This window comes from Pseudonaja textilis, chromosome 3, assembly GCF_049901715.1.
Source record: "Pseudonaja textilis isolate UNSWEBS1 chromosome 3, rPseTex1.2, whole genome shotgun sequence".
Lineage (NCBI taxonomy): Eukaryota > Metazoa > Chordata > Lepidosauria > Squamata > Elapidae > Pseudonaja > Pseudonaja textilis.
In genome coordinates, this window is record NC_141992.1 from 165,755,557 (window position 1) to 165,770,917 (window position 15,361).

At 38.8% G+C, this 15,361-nt stretch overlaps 1 protein-coding gene across 2 annotated transcripts in view; it reads left to right on the forward strand.

Moving 5' to 3' along the window:
* Positions 1-244: 244 nt before the first annotated feature.
* The window catches only part of PREX2 (phosphatidylinositol-3,4,5-trisphosphate dependent Rac exchange factor 2), a 116,846-nt gene continuing 101,729 nt past the window's right edge, over positions 245-15,361 (forward strand). For both annotated transcript variants that reach the window (XM_087931341.1, XM_087931343.1), the window contains exon 1: positions 245-751. In XM_087931341.1, coding sequence (XP_087787467.1) covers positions 611-751 — 141 coding nt within the window. In that variant the 5' untranslated portion in view covers positions 245-610. The remainder of the gene's footprint in view (positions 752-15,361) is intronic.

Below are 15,361 nucleotides of genomic sequence, written 5' to 3' on the forward strand. Positions count from 1 at the left end.
GGTCACTTAAAACACCAAAAAGAATACATTCAGAGCCAGAATTCAGAATTTAAACTCATCTTGCTTAGGGTACTTTAAAGTTGCAGCTCTTCAGCGGAGAGATCTCCAATTAGTGCAGAACAAACTCTAGCGCACACAGGCTTGTGTGTCAAGCAAGCCATTGTTGGCACGCAACCATTCCCAAGGTTGGGCTTCCTTTCCTTTTTCCTGAGATTTGGCGCGAGCGACGGAAGGGGTCGGAGTCACATGGATGCAACGCGTTTGATTAATGTCCAAGGGCTGCTCCTGCTGTGATCCTCCAACCCTCTTTGCTCTACGGAGGAGGCCGCTCATTTTCTACAGTCAGGGTCCTTCTTCCTTACTGGAAAAAGAGCACTTACTGGTAGGCGGGAAGAGGAAAGTTGCTGCAGAGCTGGGGGAGCCTGTCTTAGTCCCTGAGGTGCCCTCTCCTTAAAGGAAGCGCGCGGGGGCTTGGGTTGTTTTAATTTTCTGAACTTCGTCTGGGGGCGCGCGGGTAGGTAGTTGGGGGCCTTTTCCCGACTGCTGCCGGCCGCCTTAAGAAGTAAAGAGAAAAGTTCTAGCGGTGCTTCTTTTGGGGAGGAGAGAAATAATGACAGAGGAAAGCAAAGGGGATGGGAAAGGCGAGAGCGGGAAGGATCCGGAGAAGCAGCTACGCCTGCGGGTGTGCGTTTTGAACGAGCTGCTGAAGACGGAGCGCGACTATGTGAACACCTTGGAATTTTTGGTGTCGGTGAGTTACATCCCCCCCACCCCAAATTTTCCTACCTTGCTATGCACAAAGAATTGCCCTGTCTCCCCTCCCCCCTTCTCCCCTTTGCCAAGCTTGCCAAAGGAAAGCGGGATAATGCGAAGGTAATAAATCTGCAAGGTCTGCTTCATGAATAGATGCCGCTTGCGATCCCTTTAGGCGTCGAGATCAGCAACGCTTGCAAAGGAACGCATATCTTTAAAACGCATCTTGGATTTCTGGTGGCCGTGGACAGTCTTACTTGATGTGTAAACAGGAAGAAAAAAAAAACCTGACGTTTGGAGCAAACAAGCTAAGGTCTGGGCTTCCTACAAAAGGCCATTTCCTAGCAGATAACTTCGGAGCGTTCAGGCGGTGAAAAAGAAAACCACGTTAGCTGAATTTACGTTTACGGAGGTGTTAGCTATCGAAGTTATGTCGTTTCAACTTTGAAGTATCTATTCTATATTGTCCTGTGTTCTGGAAGGGGATAGATAACCAGAGAAAGAGTAAAAGTACAAAGGAGATGGTTGATCTACAGCATCTGTGCAATATTAAAACCACGTGTACTTTAGCATTTATCCTTTCTTCTCTTATTCTCCTTTGAAATCCTCCTTCTCAAATCTTGTTTTGGTAAGGGTTGGTGACTGATTATTGAGAAAAAAAACATGGCAGGGAACTGTACTTAATTTAGTGAATCCATTTAAATTAATGCCACTTAAGATGGTCCTTTGTACTTTAACACATGTGATTATTGTTTAATGATACTTAAAATATCATTTCAGTAGGTCTACTTTGATTAAATTTGGGTCCACCTCTGGGACTTAGATGCACACATCATAGTAACCCAAAATTTATGTTTTAAAGTTTTGGATTAATGTGTGAATTTAGATACCATACTTTAAACTTGCAATTTAATCATATATAAGTCAGTTCACTTATTTGATTTACTTTGTGAATAAGTCTTAAAAAATGAATTAATTTTAAAAACATTGATTTTATGTACTTCCTGGACAGAGGTTTGTTTTTCTAGAATCAGTATAATAGAATGTGGTTTTGCATATGGATAAAGTCTCTTTCATGGAACAAAGATAATTTCAGGATTATATAAACATCAACTACATTATCTTCCAACTACAATATCTTCAGGATTTATTGGCTGCATAATTAAGAAGTAATCAAGTTATCTAGCTGGTTCTGTAGAGTGCCTGCCAATAATAGGTTTCACATTTTTCCTCTTCCTCCTCCCCTCTTCATCCTGTCTGAAAGGGAAATATTTCAAAGAACGAACTTCCTGTTTAGTTTTCTGATGTATGTGAACTTTCTGCTGATTATCATGTGAGAGAAAATATATAGCTTGTCTGCTGAAAATAACATGATCTATAAAATAACTTTGAAATTTATTCTGATAAACTCTGTGTACATCAATACACATCAATACGTCTAATTAAAAACATTCAGATTTGTCATTTGGTTTTACATGAAAGTTATTTTTGAAGTGGGGAGGGAGTTATTTCTACTGGGATGTACCTGAACATCAAAGCCCAGCTTGTTTTCACTGGATTTACATATTACACATCCTGATCTATTTTTTCACATTGTTTCTCTCATTTCATAGCTCTGTATCATAGGCTATATGTGCTCCACCAGCCTCAATTTTCTAGCTCCTTAGATGTTCTTCAAAAACACACAAATGAAATTTGGCACAGAAAGTGCTAAATTTTAGCAGCATACTCAACTTTTTAATGCAAAACACCAAACGTGTATAAGACTTAGTGCAACTATTTTACCATTCAAACTGTTCAGGCTTGCTCCAAACAGCCCAACTCTTTCATCCCTCTAGAGATATGAGTGCCCATTATCTCTTCCGCCACTTAGAGGACAAACTGAATTACAATGCAGACGCCATGCTCTCTTCCATCCCATGCCCTCTTCCACCCCATTTTGACCAATCCATCCATTATTACTTTTCTGTTCTTTTTGTTGGTCAGCTTTTTTTCATTTTCCATCCTCCATAAAATAATCAGATCCATTTTTTTCTATATCTTCTTGAAAGCTCTTCCTTCATCACAAACCATATATAAATCATAATTTGGTTTATGTTTGGTATGTTATGTGAATCTAATCACTGTAATTTCTAAACTGTAATTAATGGATTAATGCACAAGTTTTCAACATTTATGATGCTTGGATGCCCTCAAGCTAATACATATATGGCTAATAATATGACTGAAATTACCGGTATGACTACTACCAATATTTATATGGATATCAATAGTTCTTGGAAGAATTACACTCTCCAAATGTGTGAACTTTTTGCACTGTACTCTAGAAGGCTCAAATGCCAATTCTCATCAGTTCCAGTCAGCTGGCTGGAGATGATGGCATTTGAACTACTTCCCATACCAGGAAGCAAGCCAATTAAAGGAAAAACTGGTGTTGAAGTCTTGTTTCTGGAGAGGCCAGTTAGTGTGTAATGATTGGCTTCTGCTTTGTCCTTCTTACATTCTCTCTGTTTGTGTGTTTGGTTCTACCCTCCCTTTGTCCTCCTGGGACTTGGATCCCAGGTGTGGTTAGGGATGGCTGAGTTTCTGATGGGTCTTAGTGGAGGAATTGTCTTGTAAAGGAATTGTCTTGTTGTGTTGGTGGTGGCGAGATTAGAGATTTGTATCTGAAGAAAGCATAGCAAGGAAGGGTGGGAAGCGGGGAGCTGATTGAAGCAAGCAGGGCCAACTTGATGGTTGATGGGCAGAGGAGGATGTGGTAGCAATCCAAGGATGTGCCACGGGCAGGGACACCACGCTGCTGTTTAAAAGCAATCCTGCCATCTGGCACTCAGTTTCTACCCTAGGGGCCTGCCCCTGGCAACCAGATCTTCAGTGACCCTGGACTTCAGCTGTTGCTTTTGAATGATGATTCAGTTATAAGAAAGCTGCCCTTACTCGTGATTTTATTTTGGAGGAGAGTGCCAAGTTGGCATATTTTACCGAGGTCTGATTGAGCCCTCTTGGAAATGTGCCCTCTGAACTTTAGAGCTCTGAACTGTCAGGGAACAGGGAAGAGCAGGAGAAGAGGGAATGAATGCTGTTATCTATGAGTTTCAGTGGCTTTCAGAGGCTCTCCTCCACAGATAGCCTGATGGGAGGCACCCTGGTTAAAGTTGGGTCTTCATGCTGCCCTGGTACCATCTTGTCCTGAGCTACTGGATTTTGTTCCTGGGTTGGCCATAGTTCTCCAGCTTTTTGGTGCTTGAACTTGCTATCTAGGGCAAGCTCAGACGTTTATGCAGTCTATGCAATATGGACCAGTCCTAAATCATTCGTAGCCAGACCCACATGGGAGGCCATACAATTATATTTGGGTTTTGTCTTGGGACAGTTGAGATATAATCTGGCAGTGGAGGATATTAGCATTAGTCTTTTGTCATAAACAGATCACCTTCTGGCTGCCTTTCAGCACCCTTCACCCTTCCTTTAGGAAAACAGGGCCCATTTGATCAGTCCACCCAAGAAGATTCCTTGACCCAGTAAGATTTCAGAATAAGGTGGTCATTTTCCCTCAAGATCTAGTGGGTGATTTGGTTGAAGCCTTAGTTGCTGCCAGGAATGGGTGAGTAGCTGGGGTTGTGGATCATACATTTCTTCTGTAGCCTTTCATCAATCCTTGGATGCACCTTGGTTTACCAAGGGGCTCTAGGAAATGAAGCACTGTAAAAAATGCCTGGAACACCATTGGACGAAGACTAGAAGTAAGTATGACAGGACACTGATAAAAACCTATTTTAGGGATTACCTCATGGCCATAATGGCAGCCAAATGTCAGTGTTTTTCTGTCCTTATTTTGCCTGATAGCCATCCCGCAATTTGTTTAGTCTCTATTGGGTCATTCTGGAGAGTATTTAGGCTGTCTGATGGATAATGTCATTCAGATTTATTTTGATTTGGATTCTGACAAGGTAGTAGGGACCTGGGCATAGTTTGAGCCAATGATTCCTGAGAGATTTTTCTTTGTGGTCAGCTCAGCCACTTGTTTACTGAATTTGGGCCTGCCTTGGTTGTAAAAGTGGCCAGGTAGGGGACTCACAGTTGGTCGAGACTATGGTGTATTAGCCTCTCTAAAGGAGGGAATGGTACCTCTTGCCTGGAAATTGGTAATGGTTCACCCTTTGCTCTTGGACCCAGTTCTTTTGGACAATTACCACTGGGGGATTACGTTTTGGGGAAAGAGGAAGATTATTGGGAAGGTGATCAGTCTGAGCAAAGAAGAACCTGGAGGAAATAGGTTATTTAGGCCAGTTTCAATCAGGTTTCAGGCTGGAATTTTGTACTGAGACAACTCTTATTGATGATCTCTGGCAGTTGGGATGGAGATGGTGCCTAGATCTTTGATCTCCTTGATCATTGGACTTCAGGACCATCAACCATAGTACTCTTTTGAGCCACTCCATGCGTTGGGAAATGGAGGTACTGTTTTACAGTAATTCTCTTCTCTCCTCTGGGGCCAGTGGGTGTTGGTTGGGAGAGCAGAGATCACTCTCTAGCTTCCTCCTTTGTGGAATGCTGTAAATTTCTAGCCTCTTTCTCCACTTCTTTTCAATATCTACATGAAACCATGGGGTAAAGTCATGCTGTGCTTTGGGTTTGGTATCAGTATATTGATGTTACCCAAATACATCTTTCAACCCTGGGCCAGAATCTTAAGTGTGTCAAGATTCTGTCCTAGTGCCTGGATGCTATGTGGGTTTGGATGGAGGAATTTTATCCAATTCATTTGATTGTTGTAACCCAAATTTGTTGAAAGTGGGGCAGCATACAGTGTATCCTTATCGTCATTGTCATCATCCTGTTGACACCAAGAGCCATTTTTCTTCCTGTGCACGATTCACCCTATGAAATTCTTTCTTCCCAACTTTGGGTGTCCTTAACAAGAGCAAATGTTTCAGGGAGGAAAAGGATGGGAAAAGCATTCTGAAGAGGAGGTAGCAAAGGAAGGATTGATGGAAAGGACGGGAAAATGGCCCAAGGGAGTTGAAACAACTCTGAAGGCTAGGAATTTGTAACTTGCTTTCTTCCTGATATTCTGATCATTCTAGTGGATTCAAGGCATAGCAAACAATCTAGCAGGTGCAATGACCCTCCCGAGAGGGAATGGGATTTAGCTCTTGTAATTTCTAGGGAAACGTTAGGGAGTCTGCTGCAGGGGAAATGGACTTCCTGAAATAAAGATATGCATGCCCTTTGCTATATAAGGAAAATGGTCACAGCTGGAAACTTCTGTGCCTCTTGAAGAACTCTGAAACGTGTGTGGGTGGCTGAGGAAGAGAAATTGGGAGATGTGTGTCTAGCATGAGAAGTGGTAAAACTGGAGGAGATTGAAGTACCAAGGCAGCAGGAGCTTATGGGACATTTGGCTCTCTGGTGATATGGAAGCCGAGTAGGTTTTGCCCTAAATAGATTCTGTCTGTTGCTTCTGCCCTCTTGGACGTCATGCTGAAAGCAGGTGATGATGATGCTGAGCAAATGTGCCATTTTTGGCAGCAGTTATAAAAAGTGGAGACTCTAGTGCCTTGCTATCTTCTCAGAGGGAGTGCTTCTCAGAGCTCTCCTCATTTCCTTTATACTGGCCATGTGCCGTATGCCACATGTCTCTTGCCTTCTATTGGATCAGAGCTCTGCAGAACCTGCAATCTCTGACCTATCTGGATATCTAGAAATTCACAATCCCTGGGGGGGAGGCATATGACCTTTCCCCGGAGGGTCATGTTCGAGTTTGACAATCTCTGGAAATAGTATCATATGAATCCAGACAATTTAAGCTTATTCAATTCATTATACTTATGAAATCATAGCTAACAAGTCTACATTTTAGTGCAGTACTTGCCGTTGTGTAATGAAGCTGTTGAGGTAATATTACATCTCTTGTGGTAGTGGTGGTAGTAGTAGTGGTACCATATCTGAATACAAAAAAGTCTAAGCTATAAAGGTATTTCATAGATGAAGTTTCAACAGACAACTTTTAAATAAATCTTGAAAATCTAAATATACTTATTTCAATAGGTAGGGCAATAATTCCAATTATTAGAGGTGAAAGAGATAAAATATATAAAATATCAAGGGATATAAATTGTCAATTTTTAAAATTCCATTCAGAGCTATGTAACAAATCAGAAAATATAGCAAATGAGGATATAGAGCCCTTTCTTAGTAATATAAAGCCACCACACTTAGATGATACACTTGTATTTGTCCCCCTATTTGAGGAAGGGATTAAACCAAAAAACTTTAAAAATTACTAGTGGTAAAAATGCCAGGATTGGATGGGTTCATGTATAGAGTGACATAAAACATTTAGAGTGTACCCAAGCTCTGCCAATTATATGAAGAGATATTTGATAATGGCATTTTATCAGTGGTATTTAGTGAGGCTTATATTGCAGTTATACCAAGAGCAGGTGAAGATCACAACCAGTGTGCTAATTATCAATGGTTAATGTTGATACAAAGATCTGAACAGCAAATAGATGTTATGGTTCATTATTAAGAAAAAGCAAGCAGGGTTTACAGAAAATAAGCAGTAACAATATTAGGTTAGGCTTGAATAAGCTTGAATAAAAATGAAGACCATTTTGTAATTTATAATTAGATGCTGAAAAGGTTTTTGACAATCTAAGTTTGCTGTATTAAAAATAGAATTGGAGTTCTTTTGAAATTCATAAAGTGGATCAAGCTGTTATGAAATCACCCACATCTGAAATAAAGGTTATACAAAAACGCGTTTATACAAAAACAGGTTAAAAATGAGTTACATAAGTGTAATCAGAGCTGGTATTCAGCAGGTTCTGACCAGTTCTGGAGAACCAGTAGTGGAAATTTTGAGTAGTTCACAGAACTGGCAAATACCACCTCTGACTGGAAATTTTACAGTATCCTTCCCCTGCAACGCCCACCAAGCCACACCCACAGAACCGGTAGTACAAAAATTTGAATCCCACCACTGAGTGTAATGTTATATCTATCTATATATCTATATCTATATCTATATCTATATCTATATCTATATCTATATCTATCTATCTATCTATCTATCTATCTATCTATCTATCTATCTATCTATCTATCTATCTATCATCGATAGAGAGATAAAACAAATTACCCAAAACAAAAGGAAGCTTCAATCCAAAAAGAAATCACTTTGGCAGAAAAACAAATCTGGTCACGTTGCCAACTTCAAAAGCCAATACAAAAATTTATGCCACCAGGTAAAAACTGAATGCACCAATTATCACATTAAACCAGAAAAAAACCTTCTACGCACCAATTCCACTCGCACTTTCTACAATTTTATAAACAACAAACTAAAAGACTCAAGGTCCATCCCACCCCTGAAGGGACCTACTGGTAAAGACTGCAATGACGACACTATTAAAGCCAACCTCTTTAACACATTCTTTGGCTCAGTATTTGTAAACAGCAATGGATCATGCCCAGTATTTCCAAGTTGAACCACAGACAACTACAATGATCTAATATATATCGATTTTACAGAAGACAATGTTGAAAAAGCACTACGCAATCTAAAACCATCTCTATTGGACCAGATGGAATATGTGCCTGTCAGCTGGTGTTCCATTCAAAATCCAAGAAAGAAACACTTAGACTCCTTTAATCAGAGAAAAGAAATCTTTTACTGGAAATCAAGTGGTAACAACAAAAGAATTCTGAATCTGAGAAAATGGCCGCGTAAATCACATATACAAAGTAATGGCAGCGTTCTCACCCCCAATAGTTCAATTGGCTAATCCAATTAAAAGTTGTGTATATCATCATGTGGGCATCTCTAGATGGTGATGAGGCTTCTGTCCATTGACCTTGACATGATTTGATAAAGAGTTGCAGCTGCGCATAGCATAGGATAGGAACCTAAGCAAGAATGTACCCCCCCCCCAGCTTATACAGTTCTGGTTTGTAACACCTCCAGCTCACTTCCCATAACCATTCCCCGCTCCTCCCACCGTTACTTATGACAGCCAAAAGATGCAAAGCAAAGGGAGAAAATCTTGAAGGCTGACACTACTTCTTAAAAAAGCTACCCACTGCCATAGCCAAACCTCTAAGCATAATCTTTGAAAAATCTTTCAGGACCAGCTCCTTGCCAAAACTATGGTCACAAGCCACAGTTATCCCCATCTTCAAAAAGGGAGACCCCAGCCTAGTTGAAAATTACAGACCAATCTCTTTATGCTGCGTCACCTGTAAAGTCATAGAATCAATTATTAACCAATCCATCATCCTTCACTTAGAAACAAACAACCTACTCTCTAATAAACAATTTGGTTTTAGGAAAAAGCTATCATGTAATCTGCAACTCTTACATTGCAAAAACATGTGGACTACACAATTCGATCAGGGCAAAGCAATAGATGCAATCTACATAGACTTCTGTAAAGCCTTTGATTCAGTGGTACATGACAAACTACTCCTAAAACTAAAATCTTACGGTATCTCTGGACGCCTGCATAACTGGATAGAAGCATTCCTGTCAAACAGACAACAAATGGTCAAAATTGGGAGCGTCCTATCAAATTCTGTAGCTGTCAACAGTGGTGTCCTCCAAGGCAGTGTTCTAGGACCAACTCTTTTCATACTCTATATAAATGACCTCTGATCATATCAAGAGCAACTGCGTTCTCTTCGCTGATGATGTAAAGCTATTCAACACCACAGACAATACTGCTACCCTTCAAAAAGACCTTGACTATGTATCAGAACGGTCAAACAAATGGCAACTTCAAATCTCAACAAATAAATGCTCTGTCCTACATATTGACAAAAAAAAAATCAGAAAATAAAATACAGGCTGAATAGTCAAGACCTTGTTGATGATCCAAACTCTGTCAAGGATCTTGGAGTACTCATCTCAAATGACCTAAGTGCTAGAGCTCACTGTAACTACATAGCCAAAAAGGCGTTAAGAGTTGTTAACCTAATCTTACGTAGCTTTTTCTCTGGTAATATTACACTAATAACTAGAGCATACAAAACATTTGCTAGACCAATACTCGAATACAGCTCATCAGTCTGGAACCCACATTACGTATCTGACATTAACACAGTTGAGAAAGTCCAGAAATATTTCACAAGAAAAATTCTCCACTCCTCTACTCGTTGTAGAATACCTTATGCCACCAGACTCGAAATTCTAGACCTAGAAAACCTAGAACTACGCCACCTTTGGTCCGATCTTAGTATATGAAATCATATATTGCAGTGTCCTACCTGTCAATGAATACTTCAGCTTCAACCATAATAACACAAGAGCAAACAATAGATACAAACTCAAGGTTAACTCAAGGTTAATTGCAGGAAATACGACTTCAGCAACAGAGTGGTCAATGTCTGGAATACTCTACCTGACTCTGTGGTTTCTTCCCCAAACCCCAAAAACTTTAACCTTAGACTGTCTACTATTGACCTCACCCCTTTCCTAAGAGGTCTGTAGGGGGCGTGCATAAGCACACCAACGTGCCTACCGTCCCTGTCCTATTGTTTCATATAACTTAAGAAAACATGTATGTATGTATGTGTGTATGTATGTATGTATAATTTTTCTTACACGTATCCATGTATTCATAGCTATGTTTTTACTTATACCTATTATCTTGTAAGCAATTGACAAATAAAAATAAATAAATAAAATAAGTACATTTAGGGAAAATTAACTTTAATCCAAAACAACCCAGCTTTTGGTTAACTTCTCCCAGTCAGCCATGTCACATAGGAGATAATTTATTCTATTGTTTATTTTTATATTTATTATTTCAACATATAAGTTGTCCATCTCAAGTTAAAAAAACACCACCAAAAATCAAAGTACTATATAAGGACACATAAAAGCATATAGAAACGATATAGGGTTACCTGTTCTTTCTACTGCAAACAGAGAGAAGATAATCTTGAAAGGCCTTAAGAAAAAAAAAGGCTGATTTAACATTTTGTCCCTCTGATTGCTTTAGCTTTTCACACATGCAGTCCTATTTCTTTGTCACAAGGGTTGTGATGTGGACAGAAAGGGAATGCAGATGAGCAGACATTTTCCCATTGCATTTGGAGGGAGGAGGTTTAGGGACTTCCCTCCCCAAACAAAACTAAACCAGGAAACCTTTTCTTGTGTTTGTTGGGCTTCCTGCCAAGATAGATGCTTCCTGTTAAATTGGGTACCTTTTAGTGCTGGTTAAGTATTTATGCAGGAGTAGTGTTAGACTGGACCAAAATAGTCATGTGAATGCAGCTAGTGGATACCTAACTAGCTAATATTCAAGATTTAAGTTTATGTGAGCTACATAAACATTTATATTAAATTAAATGTAAGAAACATATTGCTTTCTGTCAGTATCATTTGCATCATTCACATTTTCTGCCCTGAATATTTCTTTGAAAGGTGGATATCAATCAAATGAATAAAATGTCCTAGAGCAGGCAAGATAAGCTTTCAATCATTCTTTGCGCTTCCCGGACTATTTTATTGCCTCTATTTGTAATTCATATTAAAAGCTGTTCCTCGCAGCTCCTCTGAAATACTGTCCACTGGTCTTGGAATCTTTTGCAAAGCTACACTAACATTAAAAAAAAATGTGGCTCTCATTGTTGATTATTATCTTGCCACAGGAAGTATGCTGTCAAAATGTGGCACCCTCATATACAAAGAAAGTTAAGGAAAAGGACTGATGAATTGTCCCAATTTATTTCTCTCTCCTTTCACTGAATGTAATGAGACAGGAAAAAAACTTCTACCAATCACTGTCTTTCATGTGGAATAGTGGGAAAATAAATTTAAGAGAGGTTTAAGTTTTTGATAACTTCAAAGTATGAAGATTAAAAAAGAGGCATATGAGATTTTACATTCCTAATTTTTATTTTTGGACCTCATCACAGTGCAACCTTGCAGCCTGTAGCCTGGCATTTAGAAGCTTTGATTTCCCAGTTCAAAACAAATCACAACTTCTACTTCTTCAGCTCCAGTAGTCAATTCCAGCTTCTTCAACCAAAAGTTCTGTTCCTCTTTCCCTTAAGCTGCAAGCAAAAATAGTTGTGTCAAGTCCCTGTCAGCAGACTAGGACCCAGAAAGAAAGATTTGCAATGAGTTTCATTCATTAAGCTTATTGACAAGTAGTTTAGGGGTTAATATAAGAATCTTGGAAGTTGAATAAGCCAATGCAGGTAGTCCTTGACTTACAACCACAATTGAGTCCAAAATTTCTGTTGCTAAGTGAGATATTTCTTAAGTGAGTTTTGTCCCATGTTATGATCTTTCTTGTCTCAGTTGTTAAGTGAATCACTGCACTTGTTAAATTAATAACATGGTTGGTAAGTGAGTCCTGCTTCCCCATTGATTTTGTCTGTTGTGCAAAAGTTGATTGTGTGACCCGGGACCCTGCAACCATCATAAATATGAGTCAGTTGCCAAGCATCTGAATTTTGGTCAGGTGACCTTGGGGATGCTGCAATGGTCGTAAGGTGAAAAACATTCATAAGTCCCTTTTTTCGGTGCCATTGGGACTTTGAATGGTCACTAAATGGATTGTTGTAAGTTGAGGATTACCTGTGCTCTAGTACTCATTTATTAATGAATTCATTCAGGCAGAATGTCTAAGAGCCGCGGGAACTTCTTTTCCAGAATGCAAGATCAAAGAACCAACCATTTTTTTTCTCAGGTAAGACTGATATTGAAACAGGTGGGTTTTTTTTATAAAAAAAATATTCATCAGTATTAAGTATTTCAGTTTAATTTAGATTAGTTTGTAATATTTACATCTATTTTTGATACCTGAATAAGAGATTATTATTTCTGATAATGTTTAAAAAATTTTAAATTGTTTTACAATGTTTAATTGTTCAAGGAGTGATGAAGCAAATTTGGGCTAAATGGAAAGAGGGATTATATAAGTATGTTGATAGACATTATAGTTAAGTTTTACTGCACCTTTAATAACATTTATTAGAAAAAAGTCTGATAATTAAAATTTGAAGATACTTGTATTCTTTTCCTAACCAGAGAGTCAGCCCCAGACATCAGGAGAGAAATTTGCACCAAATCTTTTGAATTCTGGGTGATTCAAAAACTTGATTTTTTTTCTTTATTTGTTTAAAACATAAATCCATCCAGCAATAACTTGTTGCTTTATGTTTCTCAGATGCTACCAAGATATTGATTGTTTGCGTGAGCATCTGTATTTGTGTACTTGTATAATGTTGCCAGCCAAGGGCTGCTATATTTCATGTAGCAGTAGGATGATTCCGCAGCTTAGGGGATCTTGTTGATCTCTGCTTCAGTGATGAAAAAGAAAACTGCCGCCTTCCTTCGGATTTTCCATGTATGGCTGAATGTTAGGAAAGTTGGAGCAGAAGGTTGGAAGGTCCACTGCTACTTGGCATGTTCAACAGAGACAATTCAACATGACAATGGGGAGTGTCCAGGAGAGTGCTGAGTTATTGTTTTCTGCAGGAGAGTAATCTTACTTGCCTCCTTTAGGTTCCAACTCTCACACTTTCTAGACAATAGAATCAGAGAGGTTGAGCCCATTGAGGAAAGAGTGACTTGCACACAATGCACTGTCTTTTCCCTCCCTGGCCTGAGAGACAGGCGTTGGCTTTCACTGTACCAAATGAGGCAGTTGTCTGGTTTCCTGGCATTAGCTATGTCCTCTTTTTTAAAACTTTGCTGGTGACCATAGTGGACAAGGAATCTGAGTTGTACAAACTGGCCAAGGAACTATAACAGGAACAAGATCAGCTCTCCAAGATGTATCTCATGGTGTAATGGACAAAAGAGGATAGGTGGCAACCTGTCCATCCCTATTCCATTCTTGGAAGGGACATGTTGGGCTCTATTCCAAATGCACATGAGGAGCATTTACCAAGCCCATGATTAAAAATAGCTTGACAAATAGGCTAGTAGGTGAATAATGAAGTCCAGATTGAAAGGCTGTTTCCAAGAAAATAAATAATGATTTCCATTCAGAGGTGGTATTCAGCAGGTTCTGACCAGTTCTGGAGAACTGGTAGCGGAAATTTTGAGTAGTTCAGAGAACCAGCAAATCCCACCTCTCTCACTGGAGATTTTACAGTATCCTTCCCCTGCCATGCCCACCAAGCCATGCCCACAGAACCAGTAGTAAAGAAAATTGAATCCCACCACTGTTTCCATTGTTTTACATTGGGAAAAATAGTTTAGTTTGTGTAAGTCCAAGTTGACCTATGAGAAATTTGTGCATCAATAGATTTGGAAAGTACATGGTATTGTAGCTGATTTGTAGATTCAGATTCAGGAGATAATTTTGCAAGCAGTCAACTCTCCATTATCAGTGAAAATAACTGCTTCCTAGTTGGATCATGGGAAGGTTGATAAAAAAATCAAAAAAATCTCTATTTTAATGTAGATGGGCATATGCTGTGTAAAAGTTGGGCAGTTCAATACAACTCTTAATAACAGTGTCAGGATCAGTAATGAAGTCCACAGATGATAGCACACAGAGACATTATTCCATGACAGTATGAGAGCTGATCTGTAAAACAAATGTATTTGTGTTGATGGGGTTATTCTGAAAAATAGCTGTTTTGAAAGAGAGTTATCAAGAGAATAATAAATAACACCTTTGTGAACAGAACCATTTTCCCCTTTACAACATGAATTATTAAGAACACATACAATAGGTTTCCAAATAACACAGAAATGGAGGACCAAATTTGTTACATTAATACAATGTATTTTTTAATCTATCAAGCCGTTTTCTAATTTAAGTCCAAAGGTAACCTGGAATTAAATTTACATTATATACAGTATATTATTTATATGTGTATATGTTTTATATCAACAATCTATAAACATTATTCAGAAAAATATGAATAATTTGTATGGTAATTGATGACTACATCATAGTTTTCAAAACTTCATGTTTTGTGAATGTTTTAAATGGAGAGGAAGAACTTCAGAGGGCTGTGCTATTTGATAAGGTTGTGTGATTTCCTTTTCCTTTGCTTCATAACATGCCATTTGTATGGCAGATGCATCTTGTAAATATAACGGAAGTTGAGGCACAATGACCATAGAAAGTCAAAATCTCTTCAATTTGCTTCTAGTTTGTATTGTTCTTAATTTGTCTATTGTGTGTGTGGGAAAAATATGAATGAATATTTGGTGACTCAGAATTAAGTTTCAGTAGCACCACCTGTTTACTGTACCAAATTAGAATTAGTTGTTTTCTTCATTAAAATAAAATAAAATAAAATTTGTGCAAAAGAAAATCCTTTTATTCTGAACTTTGGGCTGTGGTTCACCTAGAAAATGACAAACATTAGACTGAGCCAGTGACAGTCCCTAATAATAATTTTCCATATTATTATTTCCAGATTCTCTTTCTCCTCCCCCCCTCCGTCCGCCCCTGTGTGTGTGTGTGTGTGTGCATTTCCATTAAGACCAGAATATAAGTGTGCATGTCTGTGTGTGTTTGTGTGTGTTTTAAATACTGTTTACAGGTAGTAAACTTGAACCATTAGTTCAGTGACAATGCTGAATGAGGTACTTAAGACCAATTCTTGAAGTTCCAGTTAGTGCAGC